Source organism: Dromaius novaehollandiae, chromosome Z (genome assembly GCF_036370855.1).
Source record: "Dromaius novaehollandiae isolate bDroNov1 chromosome Z, bDroNov1.hap1, whole genome shotgun sequence".
NCBI classification, from domain to species: domain Eukaryota; kingdom Metazoa; phylum Chordata; class Aves; order Casuariiformes; family Dromaiidae; genus Dromaius; species Dromaius novaehollandiae.
This window is the reverse complement of record NC_088132.1, coordinates 11,346,725-11,361,591: the sequence shown is the minus strand read 5'-3', so window position 1 is coordinate 11,361,591 and position 14,867 is coordinate 11,346,725. Positions and strand designations below refer to the sequence as shown.

At 44.2% G+C, this 14,867-nt stretch overlaps 1 protein-coding gene across 9 annotated transcripts in view; it reads left to right on the top strand.

Moving 5' to 3' along the window:
• The window catches only part of LOC112982199 (PH and SEC7 domain-containing protein 3), a 141,609-nt gene that overhangs the window by 114,262 nt on the left and 12,480 nt on the right, over positions 1 to 14,867 (top strand). For all 9 annotated transcript variants that reach the window (XM_064501795.1, XM_026098429.2, XM_026098420.2 and 6 more), the window contains 4 exons: positions 1,256 to 1,326; positions 7,689 to 7,846; positions 9,018 to 9,162; positions 12,526 to 12,669. In XM_064501795.1, coding sequence (XP_064357865.1) covers positions 1,256 to 1,326; positions 7,689 to 7,846; positions 9,018 to 9,162; positions 12,526 to 12,669 — 518 coding nt within the window. The remainder of the gene's footprint in view (positions 1 to 1,255; positions 1,327 to 7,688; positions 7,847 to 9,017; positions 9,163 to 12,525; positions 12,670 to 14,867) is intronic.

The following is a 14,867-nucleotide window of genomic DNA, read 5'->3' as shown; positions in this document are numbered from 1 at the left end:
TTGCCTGTGTTAACTTATTTCTTTAATTACAAATGAGCAGAATCACTCATTATGCAGCATCCTGGATGTTGGCATTTCTGGGATTGTCATTTTATGTGCAAGGTAATCAGGGCTATGCTTTCAGAAGCTCCTGTGGATGTTAGTGGCCTGATCTCACTGTCATGCAACACATCAAAAATTTACATTCTGACTTTTGAATTCCAAATAAAATGAAACTCATTTTTAAAGACAGTTAGTGCTTTTCTTATTTCATTTTCTAATGGTGTTGTTGCAGAGTAGAGTTTAGCTGCTGTAGGGGAGCAAATGAGGTGGTATGATTACACCATGTAAATATATTCTCAGGAAAGAAGTGCTGAGGGTTAAATCACTAGCCAGTCTAGAGGAGAAAAACATAATGAGGGCCAGTGGCTGGAAGCTGAACCAGATAAATGCTAATTAGAAATAAGGCCCATGGTATGAGGTGAGAATGATTAACCTTTCAAGCTAGGAACTAACCTAGTTCTTCTTCACCATTGCTTGGTGTCCACAGATGAGGATGGGATGCCTTTCTGAGAGTGATGCTTTAGCCATGCTAAATCCATTTCTAATTGGAGCCTTCATCCTGAGTTCCCTTTTATTTTTTGTTTCTTCTGGACAGTTGTGAACAGGAGGTGTTGTCTCTGGTATGCTCCTCCAGCACCACCTCTAACCTACTCATTTTTTTCCCCTAGGGTTTTGTTTGCCCCTCCTGCTCTTCCCTTCTTTCTCCGGTTTCTCCACAGTCTGTGGGGAGAAGGGCTGGGGGCCAGGAGCGCTCCACCAAGCGCTGCCATGTGCGCAGTGGCTGTAGGAGGGATGGACGCTTTTGTGCAGCGTTGCATGCTGGGCAAAGGCATGCTACTTCTGCACAGCGCCTTCCACACGCGGGCAAAAGGAGAAGGGTTTTGTCCTTACTCAAATCTCTGCCCCAGCACTGAGCTCAGACCCTGCTGTGCAGGGGCAGGGCTGGCCCCTGCAGGAGCACAGACCAGATCGCTCTGGCCTGTTTTCTACATTGCTCCCGCTCCCTTCTGATCTCGTCCAGGGCTGTCATCCGGCTGCTTTCATACTCTCTCTCGCAGCGGGTATGTGCCAGCACTGTGCTGAGTTGCATTGTCCTTTGAAAAGGGAGAGTACAACGGAGGTTTAACATAGAACTAATGTAGCTCCCTTGTTGCCTAGACAAAGTGTAAAAATGGATCTGAGTTAAATGGGTTTTCATTTGTTTTCTTTGCAGCTCCCAGGGGGAAGCGAGGCTGGAAAACCTTTTATGCTGTGCTGAAGGGAACAGTCTTGTACTTGCAGAAGGTAAGAGAAATCAGTCTGTTCTGGAAACTAATTAAAGAGGGATAAAGCAGCAGGTATCCTCTACTCTCACAGCTCACCTCCAGGTTTCTTTCCCTCCAATATATAGTATAGCTGTTCACTCTGGCCTCACCGCTGTTTACGCACTCCTTCAGGCATGAAACCTGGCACTGATTCCCCTTCCCATTTCATGCTGTCAAGTTCAATCCTGTTGTCCCCATCACATGTGCACCCCATAAATTCCAGCTTATAACATTGCTGCCACTTGTGACTGATAAAATGGCCAACTTCACCAGCAAAGACAGCATAATCTCTCTCTGTCTTGCACACATTTCTTTGTGCTGCTTTGAACACCTCAGTTCATAAGTATGACTGCCCCTGCTGTGAGGCCATCCTTCTCTCCCCTCTTTTCACGGTTTGCTTTTCCACAGTGACTGCAAGAGCAGCTGCAAAGTAGTTTAACAGTGACTTGGTCCTGGTAGGAATCTGCAGCTTCTGCTCCACAGCAAATTTGGAAGATACCTTTATTCCCAAAGCAAGATGAAACACTATCATTTCCAAAAAAATTTTGCCCCCCACCAGCAAAAAGTCTAAGAAAACGTCAACTGTAACCCTTCTAGTCTTTCAGTGCAAGTTTATATTTATTATGTCACAGTTTTAACTATTCTCTTGCAAAATGAAATATAGTATATGAACAAGAACTGACAAAATCAAATAAGTGGTTGCAGCAAAGTAGACTGATAAGGCTTTTTGCTTCCCCCTTTGCCCCCTAGCAAACATAAGTGAAATATTCATGAAGTAGGTAGTGTTTATCCAGATTGCCCTGCTTTGTAGAAGTCTGCTCCACTGAAAGCCTTTTTACACTGTGCATTTTGCAACTATCAGGCAAGAAAGTTCATACTGCTGTTTCCTCCTCCTCTGCTTTGGATTTCTGAAGTTGTTTATTTCCCTGGAGCCAGCCTAGCTGCTGCTGAAAGGTCTCTGAGAAGGAAGAGGATGGTCTGGATCAAATTCTTAGAGCGATACAAGGTGGATGCTGTGGGCGCAGTCCCTGTTAGAGAGTGCTGAAATACTGGAATAGACAACCTGCAGGAAGGAGGGGAAATTTGGGTCGAAAGGTGAATGTGACATGAGAAAGACTAGAATCAAGTCCGAATCCCTACCAGCTGAGTCTTCCCTCTGGTCTTCTTGTGGGCAGCAGTTACCAGTTTTACTAAGGTGGCCTTCATGGCAGGTTTGTATGTGTTCTTTCCTGAGTGAATTGGAGTCAGATGCTTTGATTTCTGAAACAAGTCGTATTTAGTGTTCAGCTGAAAAGAGCGAGTGTTTCCTTAAGATGAAGTAAGAAGGTTTCTTGTCCGTAATGCATGCGTTAATTTCTTAATGGATACCTGAGGGGTGGTTAGTAAGCTTTCAAGAAGAAGAAATGAAGAAGCTGTCTATTTTAGAATCTTAATTAAATACTGTTATGATTATCACTGGAATATTATATATAAACACTTTTCTGTTTGACAAAACATACAGATGCTGATTTAGCACACAAATTTCCTACAGAAGGTTCTTCCCACTCTCCCCCTTTATCCTTTTAAAAGCAAGAGAGTCATTTCACATCTGACTGTATCTTTGCAGAACAAAATACATAGCTGGAATTCTTGTTCTTATTTGTTTGTTATTTGTGTGCTTTGCAGTTGTCACAGCACGAGAATTCTGTGGTTACTCTGCAAAAGCTGCACTCTGCCACTTGCTCCTGAAACTGCTTACACTCAAGCCACCGTGCCATAGCACAGCGAAAAAGAGGGCTTTTAGTTTGATGTTGAAGGAAGTTGACAGAGGGTCCTGGTAGGAAGTGACTCTTTTGCAGAGCGAGGGGACAGCTGTGAGCGTGATTGTCTCTGGGCCCTGCTCAGCCCCTGTGCCTCAAATTGTAGCAGTGAAACGTTCTCAGATTTGCCTTCAGCTCCTGACATAAACTTTCTTCTGTTAGGGAAATGATATTGCAGAAGCTGAGGTTGCCAGAATTTTAAAATGCATGGCTAGACCAAGCTTAGCTATAATAAAAGCTGCTGAAATGCAGTTTCCTTCTGTAGTATAGCAGAAGACTGAAATTATCCTAATTTCAGGACATTCAGGAGCATATTAGAACAGCTTGACTTCTTTGTAGAAATGCAGAGCTCTGGAACTGGTCATGGGCAAGGAATTTCCTTGCCCCTGTTTGCCTTCTTTCCTGTTTATGCAGTACTTAGGGCAGGGTGCAAAGGCATATGCGCACACAGATTTTTATTCTTTCTCTCATTATTTATGTATGTGTGGAGAGAGCAGCTGTGATGAAAGCCCTCTGGTGTGTCAGCCCCTCCTCCTGACTGGCAGACTTGCTGAGGGTGTACTCTGTCCCATCATCCAGATCAGTAATGAAGTTGAACAGTATTGGATCCACTATTGACCCCTAGGGGACACCACTATCTATAGGCCTCCAACTAGACTGTACCAATGATTACAACTCTCTAAGCTCTGCCATTAAGCCAGTTTTCAATCCACCTCACTATCTGTTCATCTAACCCATAGTTTATCAGCTTGTCTATGAAGATGTTATCATAGACAGTGTCAAAAGCGTTACTGAAGTCAAGGTAGACAACATCCACTGCTCTTCTCTCATCTACCAGCCAGCCATCAACCATCTGCAAAAACCTCTACATCATTGCTTTCTCTGTTTATCTCTACCTCAGCTGCTCCCTCAAGATGCTATTCTAATGTAAATATTAATAGTTTGTCACAGCTGTGATTCCCCCAGTGGGCAGTGGGTCTCAATTCTGCTCTCATTTAGTTTGCTTACCAGTTTCGTTCTCCCCGTTTTACTGTCAAAGTCCGTATATGAGAGTGGTTCCTAAATGACGATCATTTGAGATTTACTGGGGAGTTTATCTGGGCAGTCCTGTCTCTGTGCCCACATTTTTTTTTCCTCTTGGAACTGTTCCAGGGCTAATTGCTGTGCTGCATATTTTTTTTATTTTTAAATTTGTGATTTGGGAGAGATGGTTTCTGAATCAGTAAGCACAGAAACTGCCAGAGGGGCTCGGTGGAAACGTTCACAATTAGCCAACTAAACGTGCCTGCACATTATTATGTAAAATGAGAGAATTGACGTTTGGGATGTTGGACCTGTCTCTGGACATCTCCAGGCCAAGGTTAATTTCCTGCCCTCTGTATTTATAACAAGAGGAAATCACAATGTATGAGCTTGGCAGAATGTCTGTTCACTGGACTGATGTGGGATGTGAGGTGTGTATGCAGAAAAGAAGCTTATAAGGAGAGGACATAAGCCTGACCTTACTTCCTTGCTAGAAATCGTTTCTGGGCAGATGGTGCAGGACACAAGCTTTCATGTTGTGTTTGTGCTCTCCTGAGAGGTCTGCAACATTTTAGCTTTTTGATGTGTCTTTTTATAATCCTGTGGGCTTTCGGGTATCTTTTTATATAACTTTTCTCAAATGTATTTCCCCTATTTAACAGCGATGACAGAAAAAGAAAGAGAACAGAATGATGTAAAGTCATCAGGGACAAGGCTTTCTGAAAGATAGGATTTTGCAACCATCACATGTAGCTGAGCATAGATGCTCACCCATGGTACACTGGCTGATTAAAAGCCAAATGCCATTCTTTGGTCTGTCACAAATGGATTTAGAAATATGCTGACTCTGGGTCAGTGGAAGATGCAAAAGTCATTTTTGCGGAGTTTTAGAAAGACAAATTGAGCATGTAGCTGTATTGTGTACAGCACTCACATCAGCCTTCAGTTGATACGGAGGTTGTAGTTCCTTCCTGGCCTCTCATATATTTCTCCTGACAATGTCTTGGTCTAAATTGAGTGAGCTGCCTTTCATTTCAGCTCTTCCTCCATGCTGATACCAGCACATCAGAGCATGTGCTGTTCTTGGCTGCATATGAGATATGGATGTTATTGCACCCTTACCATTCTCCGCCAGTTTAAAAGAGTTGGAGGCCTTAGAGGAGGAATTTTGGCAGCACACTAACATCCTTTCAGCTTTTTCTGAGATTGGCCAACTACTTTGAAGACATTTCTGGTATGCTGATCAGTGCTTGTGGAGGAGCTGGCAGAGCCCCAGCTGTCAAGGTAAATTACAGACAAGCTGATCCAGTGGGATTAACAAGGATTACCATACACTCCATCCATCGATAAGGAGGGGTCCTTAGCAAGGACTGTTTCTGTGACTGCCCAAATGTGGAGTTCTTCTGGAACAGGTTTAGATACCAGAACATGTTGTGAATGTTGGACTCCTCTTCCACAGAAAGCTTGGAAGCACTAGGCAAGGCGATAGCTGATACTGCTTCAAGGCAGCACCTTGAGGAAAGCCAGACTGTCCTTCTTCTAAGGTCTAAGTTCATTTCCTGGCCCTAGAGTTTTCCTAGTCTCCCTGGACAGTGATCCCAGTCATTTCCCCCAAAGCTACCACCAAATAAATCAGCTTCTGCAACCATGGAGAAAGGGACTTGACCTGGAGGCTTGCTTGCTCCATCTTCAGGACATCCTTCAGTGCTTGTCCTTGGGCTATGAACTTCCTTATGGCCTATTCACTCACTATCAGAATACCAGACCTTGAAAACTCCTTATGTTGTGGATGACTAGGTTGAAGGCTACCTCAATTCCATCCTCTCTGTGACAGTCTTTGGCCTTTCTCCTTTGTCTGCCACTGATCTGCAGTGGCTTGTGCCCTTGTCAGGCCCCAAACTGAGCTAGTGCTGTGACTGTGTAACCAGTTAGCTAACTCTTCCTTAACATGTTGGTCAGGGGCCTGAGCAGCAGGTCCTAAGCCAGCATTACTTGAACCTCCATGGACAATTAAGAAATGTGGCAGAGGAGTGAAAAGCTTTGCAGACTTGTCTGGGAGAAGGTAGTGATTCCATATCCTCTGAAACTGACCTCAGAGAAACATGATGAAATCCAGCCTGGCAAGAGCATGAGTGCCACGTAGTTGCCTCTGGCTCAGCTCTGGTCTGTTAGCCACCAGATAAGCCCTGTAAGTTGGTTCATGAGCTCTAGCCCATTCTCTTTAGCAACGAATACCTCTCTGGGTGTTGAAGCAAGGGCTGTCCTGGCGCAGGGCTGTGTGCTGTGCTCTTTTGTCTCCTAACTCCATCTTGTACTCTTACGTTCAAGGGAAGCAATCAATAACTATCACACCTGCCAGGACTTATTCTTCTATTTTGCAGCCATTCCACTCCCTCCCTTGGCAGGCGTATCAGACAAGACCGATCTGTATGATACCACTGAAGGAGAGAAGTGGAGTCAGTTATAGCCTGCTTCCAGCCTCTCCTTAAGAACCTTAGATACACTTTCGCAATTGCAGCATTGCTAATGAGTGACTTTTCCTTGAAAAAGCTGCTGGCTTTCTCTATGTTCAGCAAGCCGTTTATGGGCAGGTGAGCTTTAACTTGAACTCATGGCAATACCATGATTGTGCACTCCACTGGCTCCTATCACTCAGGAGACCAAAGGCTCTTCCCAGGCTGATGCTTGTGGCACAGAGTACTCTGACACCCTGTTTTGTTGTTTGCTGTTATGAGTGGTGCTGTTGTTGCCTCATAAATCAGGACCATTTTGTGCTTGGCACTTGCAGACCCTGAGCAGAGACAATCCCTTCCCACAGCGTGTGCAGCTCTGTCTTCCAGAGGGATCGTTTAAAGTGCTGTAACTGGGAACTGGGCTGAGAACCTAAGGTGTTTCTTCCTTATTCCTGTAATAAAGACAACAAGTGGGTGCAGGTGTAAGAAGATGTACAAAGAAACTGAGATGGTGTTGCATCCATCACGCCGTCAGCATGGTGACAGACTAGCTGCTGCTAGGTTTTTTCCCTAGCACTGCAAAGGAGAGATTTAAAGGAGGTTTCTGTAATTGCTTTGTGGAGAGTGATAGATTGGCTTCTCCATTGTGAGAGGCCTGTCTAGGAGGAAGTACAAAGGTAATTGTTTGAGAAAAATAAAAAGGAGGCAGTGGAAGTCGGGAACTCATGTAGGAACCAGCAGCTGGGAAGTGGAGGTGGGGAGTTGGTCATGTAGGATTCCTGAAGTGAAGACAAGTAGTCTATAGGTATTGTGGTAGTCAAATACGCCTCATTTACCCCTGTTGCTAGCAAGCAGGTAGTGGAACTGCTTCTCTCCCTTGAAAGGACATTAAAAAAATTTTTGTTTAAGGTAGTGGGAACTGCAAGTGCTCAAATCATATTGCATTCAATCCATATACTTTAATAATGTTCACAGACCTATATGGAAGAGGGTTTTTCCATAGGTTAAGGAAAGAGAAAGGTCACATGGAGAAATATATACAGTTTTTTCCCTGTTAATTCCTGCAGGACGAGTATAAACCAGAAAAGGCTTTATCAGAGGAAGATCTGAAGAATGCAGTTAGTGTGCATCATGCGCTGGCATCCAAGGCAACGGACTACGAGAAGAAACCCAATGTTCTTAAGCTTAAAACAGCAGACTGGAGGGTCCTGCTTTTCCAAGCCCAGTAAGTTCTCTCTTCTGAGTCATGCCAATGGCTGAAGAAAGTGAGCACTGCTGAAGGACCTGCCTGGGCAGGTTAAGGTAGAGGCTTAAGAGGTTCAATCTGTTTATTTGATCAGAAATAAGATTAAAAGGTGATTTAGTTAGGCCACACAAGTCGTTCATGAGAAAGAAACATCAGGTTTTAAGAGGCTTTTTAATCTATCTGAGAAAGGCATAACAAGATGCAGCAGCTGGAAGCTGAAGCTGCAGGAAATTCAATTTGGAAACAAGGCACAAACTTTTAATATCCAAGATGATTAATCATTGAAACAAATAACCAAAGGCAGTCTTGGATTTTCTATCCCCTGATGTCATCAGGTCTTAACTGAATGTCTTTTTAGAAGACACACTTTGGTCAGAAACAAAGTTACTATTCAATATAGGAATAATTTGATTAAATTCTTCAGCCTGTGATATCCAGATGGAACAGATGACCTGCCTTTTGCTTCTAGCATTGAAAACCTGTGCATCAGTTTTCTGCACAAGCCCATCTTTTCCACTGAGATCCACATGAAACCTCCCAGAAATTTGTGGGGTGCAGTACAGTTGAAGCCTTAGGATATGTGGTGGAATCAAAGCATCGTTTGGCCCTGTGGCCACTTGGGTTGGATTAGGAAAAGCTGTAGCCATACTGGAAGGATGAGAACAAGAGAGATCACAGTAAGAGATTCTGGCTTTGTGTCGCATGCCATTCCTAACACTACTGCTTGCAGCAGCCAGCCCTGAAAACAAAAGTTACACTGCATAAAAACATTGACAGGTTTCAATAGCTTGATGCATGAGGACACAGTGTCAATCTTACACACATTTATGAGCCCCTGACATGGTCAGAGTGAGGACACTGGAGTTGTCCCTCAGGTTTGGGAGGTTCCAGAAGGCATCAATTTCCTACAAAATCAGTAAGGCAGGTCTGGGTATGCTATCTATTAGGATGAGTTATGGAGCTATTCGTGAGCTGACCTATGACTGAGATACCTGACACTAACTGCTCTCAGAGATAGGCCACAAAGCTCAGCTGTCTCTACAGACTTGTCCAGTTGTTCATTTTCTCTATTTAAAAATGTAATTGAAGGGGAGAGAACAAGGGAGAAGAAGCTTCATCAACAGGTGTTCAATATGTGTTTCTTCCTCAGGAGCCAAGAAGAAATGCAGGCCTGGATCAACAAGATTAATTGTGTGGCTGCTGTATTCTCTGCACCACCATTTCCAGCTGCAATTGGGTCTCAGAAGAAATTCAGTCGCCCACTCCTGCCAGCTACCACAACAAAGCTATCTCAGGTGAATTGTTTTTATCTTAAGCATAGGTTGTGGAGATTTTTATGACTGGCTGGAGTCCAGCAGGTGGTTCTTAAAATTGTTTTTTCCTGTTACCACTGGCATTCCTATGAGAAATAGGCCTGCACAGATCTCTGTTAGCAGGGTAATTCTCTGCTTGTTTCGTGATGCAAGATTTTAAGTGGGGGAGCAGGCTTGAATATAATTGTTTTATTTTTCTGAAGAAAAGAAATAATCACCAATGCTCCTAGTATTGGATGTGGACTTTTCATCCCATAGCTATAGCTCTGTAGAGGACATTTCATATACTGTCTGCCTAGTGTTTTTTTGAATTTGAGTGTTTGTTGCCACTGACTACACAAAATGTATATACGCCCGAGTCTTTGAGACTCTTGGGGTGATAAAAGATTGAAGCTGATTCATCGTCTGTGTTAGAACAGCCACGAAGCTGCTCTAAAATCACACCAGTGAGGCTATAAGAATAGTAGTATTGGGCCAGTCAGACCAAGGAGCCCTCTCATTCTGTTTTACAGGAATGTGTAGAGAGAGGTAAGGCCAGGGCGAGCGTCGGTTATATTTCTCCCTAATACCTTTCCAGACTCCAACCCTTGTCAGCTCATGGATTTCCTGTTTTATGTATATTCATGAACTGTCCCTTTCATGAACATGTTTGGTCTCAACTTATATGACCATATAAGCTTTTAGCATATGCAGCATCCAATGGGAGGGAGTTTCACAGCTCTATTACCTCTTGCATGAAAAAACACCTTCTGCTTGCTTCAAACTGGCTATGTCTGATGGTCATTCTCATAGCTGGGTGTGGTTTAGGAGCTGTGATACATGCCTGCGATTCCTCCTGTGCCAGTGGGAACTCACCACCAGCTGTGTAAATCAGGTTGGACATGTGGCAGGAAAGGACAGAACCTGATCCTAGGTGTATTCTTTGCTAATAAACTGTAGCTTTTAAAGCTATCTCCCTGGAGAGGATTGCTTCTTACACGCTTTTTTGCCATCATCACAGCTTAGCAACACTCCTTAGAAACCATTATCTCAGAATCTACATTTCTCTAAGGTGGTACTTTTTATGTTGCCCCTATTTTTTCCCTCTCCATGGCAGTAGCCGTTCTTATGACGTGGTGACCGACTTTCCATCTGCTTTTCTGAATTGAAGTTTAAAGCGTGTCTCATACAGGATAATACTAACTTGTCTTGTCCTTGTGGTTTTACGCTTTGTTCATACAGACTGTAGTTTTGTTCACCTTTTTTTTATACTGTAGCTCAACTTGTGGTTTCAATAATTTACCCATCCTTACCACAAAAAGCCTTTTTACTCATCGTTGTTCTGTATGATTGTTCCATTTAGCACATTATTTCCTAGTCTCATTGTTTCCATTTAATCTGGAAAGGGAGAAAAATAGAACACAGCCCTGTGGTTTGTGTCTCGAAGAAGGGAAGACATAAGAAGTGGAATAAGATAAGCTGTTCTAGCTAAAGGCAGAAGAATGTTAAGTGTTCAAAGCAGATAAATTCAAAGACAAGCAGAAACATGTCTGCTTTTATCTGTCAGTGTGAAAAAGCTGCCAGCAGGCTTCTTCTCATTTGGCAGACAACAAAATATGAATTGTCAAATTTCTGGTTGTTGTTTAGGATTTTGTAGGCTGAATCATGATGCGCAGTACTTCTTTCAAAGGGCCTGGTCAGGCAGAAGTCAGAATACGGTGGTAACCTAACATGGGCTGGGAAGCAGGATGGACATGACAAGTTATGCAAAATCATTGTGCTAAGCTTGCTTTCAGTATTTGATATGGGTTACTGTGAAGAGTTGTGACAAAAGTATATAAAGCAATGACTGGTCTAGAAAATAGCTACTGTATTTGTTTTCCTTCTTTGTGAAAGTGTGCATGCACACATAAAAACACCAAAGGGCTTGTGCCCTGGAACATAAAAGTGCTGAATTAATAGTTGCTCAAACACTTCCTGTCATCAGGAGGTGGAGAACTCATTGCAAGAGGATGTCACTGAGACTGGGGATTTAGCAGAACGTGCTAAAGACAGATTGGATACTAATAGAAAGAGCAAGCAGATCCAGAGTAGTTACTAACAGCAACAACAGTTTTTGTCAACCAATAGAGATCAGTTTGAGCCCTGCCATGTAGAGGTAGAGGCAAATTATCCCACATATTTCCTTCTGCAGTTCTCTGTGGAAGAGATAAAATGTAAGATTAGCTGAGGTTCAGCTCTGATTTGCTCTAGATTTTTTTCCCCCTTCTATTATTTTCTGCAGTTATAGTTAAATAAGGTGAGAGGCTCAGTCCCTGGTGTGATTAACAGTGCAATACAGACATTTCTGAGTTAGGCTTGAACCTGCACACTGTAGAGCCACACCACTGGTGTACAACCACTGGCAGCAATCCCCTCTTCTGATGCTAGGTAAATATCCAGTAGCTGAGCTGGGCACTATGAAAGCTGGCTGCTATTACGACTCTGGCTAAGTTAGTGAGGTCTGCATGACCATGTCTGTATTTTAGACTTATCTAAAGCAAGCAGGATTTCAGGTCCAAGCTTAGAAACGGCCAGAAGGCCATGCTGCAGGAGCTGGAAACCTCCTGAGCTGAGGGAAGGGAAGCTGTTCCCTCTCCAGATGGAATGGAGGAAGTGAGTGGGTTTGGGACTGCAATAAAGGAAATTGCCTAGAAAGACAGAGTAGCAGCTCCTCGCTCTCTCCAACTGCACAGTAGGATAAAAGTTGGTAGCAGCTTAGCAAAACAAGATACATTTTGGGGAGAGGACAGACTTCCTCTTCTAGATGTAGTGCATTGTTTTGAATGAATAGAAATCACAGACCAGAGAGCATTTGGTAGTGCAGTAATGGAAAGAAGGGCTTTGTCTGTATGTCTGTATGTTCGTTCTGTCTTGGAAGGAGCTACTTTCTACAGTAGAGACTTGAAACAGGGAGGTGAATTGTGCCCTTGGACTGACTATGTACAACAGCCTTAATTAATTTGCCACAAAATGTATTAGAGCAGAAGTGTCATGTTGTCAGTAATGCTCTGCAGCAAGCTGCTTCTATTGCCCTCAGCCAGGTGAGGGATGACAGGGTTGCTATCCTTCCCAGCGGCATCTGCTAGCTGCTGAGTTTTTTCTGCAAATCTGGCTACTTTGCCTGGACCCCTTTGAGACTGCTTTTGGGGACAGAGCTCAGAACAGGCCTTAGCAATTTAATTAAAATTAATTTAAAGGAAGAGAGAGAGGAAGAAAAAGGAACCATCTCGTACTGTTGTACAGGGATCTCTCTCTTTTTTTTTTTTTTTTTGCTTATTGAATATTTTAGATTCTGTCACTTAAGTGCCTAATGTGTTTCTGAAGGATGAACAGCTGAAATCCCATGAAGCTAAGCTGAAGCAGATCTCAACTGAGCTTGCCGAGCATCGCTCCTATCCTCCTGACAAGAAGCTCAAAGGCAAGGAAGTGGATGATTATAAGCTGAAGGACCACTATCTGGAGTTTGAGGTATGTATGGGAAACACTATTACTTTTACTTTTGGGGCATGGTGGGGGACAGCTGGTCATACTTGGGATACAGTCCTAGAGTTCTGAGTTTGCAGCTTACCTCAGTGAGAAGGGTTTCTTGTTAGATAGATATGTGGCTTAGTTCCTCACATGTAAAATGGGAGATAAAAACAACACCTTCTGTCTTTGTCTGTTGTATCTCTGTAGAAGTGTTTACAAGTTCATCAGGCAGGGTTTGTGTCTTGTTACAAGGCTATGTGTTACCTAGCATAACAGGACCACGATCTTTACCTGGAATGACAACATTCTGCTGTAATACGGATCATGATAATTGTCTTTATTGGTATGTTTTGAAGGAACAGCTATTCTAAAACTTAACTCATGGGCATGCCTCATCAGAGCTGTTTGTACCCGTGATCTGGACATCAGGAGGAGCAGGAAAGGGGTAGAGTGAAATATCACAGGAGAGAGGAATGCAATTTAGGCAGCTGCATTAAGAGATTGCTCTGAGGCTTGGACAGCAGCTTTTGCCCATCATTGTGTCTGCCACGTTGTAGGGCTATGTGGAAGGGGGTGGATGACTCAGCAGATGCCTGGTATTTTTCAAGGCTGCACCTTTGAATGTTTTCCTGTAGAACTGCCATACAAAGTTGCCTTGGGTCTGAAAGGACCCTACTCTAAATGACTACTGCCCAGCAAGGAAAATCCATGGTCTGAAGGAGAGGAAGAATATAGGCATTTTCTCTTTAGCAGTCTCTAAGAGGTTCTGGAGATCCTGAAATAGGTAAGCTCTTTTTGCAGAGAGAAGAGTCACTTACTCCACTGCTGGTAGAGACATCCTCTTCTTCTTGGAAGGAGAGACTCCCTCACTGGAATTAGCAGACCAAGTGGCAGTGGGGTAGGGAAGTGCTGGGGCAGGATTTTCTGTGGCTCCAGGTTCTCCTTCAGGCTCTAGCAATGACATTCTCTTCTTTTGCCCTCTTGGGCAATGGATGTGCATCTTAGTGGGCAGTAGAGCTGAGAGCTGTCTCCTGTATTCCCCATCTCCCGAGAGCAGCTCTGATTAAGGCTGTGGCTTGATAAGTAACGAGCAGGGAGAAACTCCATCAAGACAGAAGTCAGGCGGACTGCCAGAGGAGATGGTGGTGGTAATACAAACATCCACAGCTGGAATGAATCTCCTGCTCTGTGTTACACAGGACTGTGTTGGAGGACCTCTGCTTGCCCCTGAGCTGACTGGCTGTGTCCTTCTGCTTTTGCTTAGGAAGGCTGTAATCCCTGCGACTGGATAGGACTTCGCTGTAGGTCTGGGCTGGTGTTATTGCAGAAGTGAACTTGGGATTTGTTCCTACAGTTTTGCATGGGGAACACAGTTGGCCAATTTGTTGTTCCATATCCTACATATCTGAGATGAACTGACAAACAATCAAGTGAGGAAGTCATGGGTGGGGTTGGCAAGCAAAGGGTGCAGAATTGAACAGAGTAGATCTTCTCATCATATAGTGGTGAATCAAAAACTGGCTGAATGGTCGAATTCAGAGGACTGTGATCAGTGGCGCAAAGTCCAGGTAGAGGCCAGTAACTAGAGGTGTACCCAAGGGGTCAGTACTGGGTCAACTTCTTCATTATTGATCTGGATGATGGGACAGAGTACACCCTCAGCAAGTCTGCCAGTCAGGAGGAGGGGCTGACACACCAGAGGGCTGTGCTGCTGTTCAGAGGGACCTCAACAAGCTGGAGAGATGGGCAGAGAAAGCCTCGAGAAGTTCAGTAACGGGAACTGCAGAGCCCTGCACCTGGGGAGAAATAACCCCATGAACCAGTACAGGCTGGGGAGCGACCTGCTAGAGCAGCTTTGCAGAGGAGGACCTGGGGGTGCTGCTGGGCAACAAGTTAACTATGAGCTAACAATGTGCTCTTGTGGCCAAGACGCCAAACAGCCTCCTGGGCTGCATTAGGCAGTGTGTGGCCAGCAGTTCGAGAGAGGTGATCTTCTCTTCTGCTCAGCACTGGTGAGACCCACCTGGAGTGGTGGGTCCAGTCCTAGGCTCGGCAGCACAAGGCAGACACGGACATCCTGGAGCAAGTCCAGCAAAGGGCCACCAAGACGATGAAGGGACTGGAGCATCTCTCATATGAGGAGAGGCTGAGAGAGCTGGGACTGTTCAGCCTGGAGAAGAGAAGACTGAGGGGGGAAT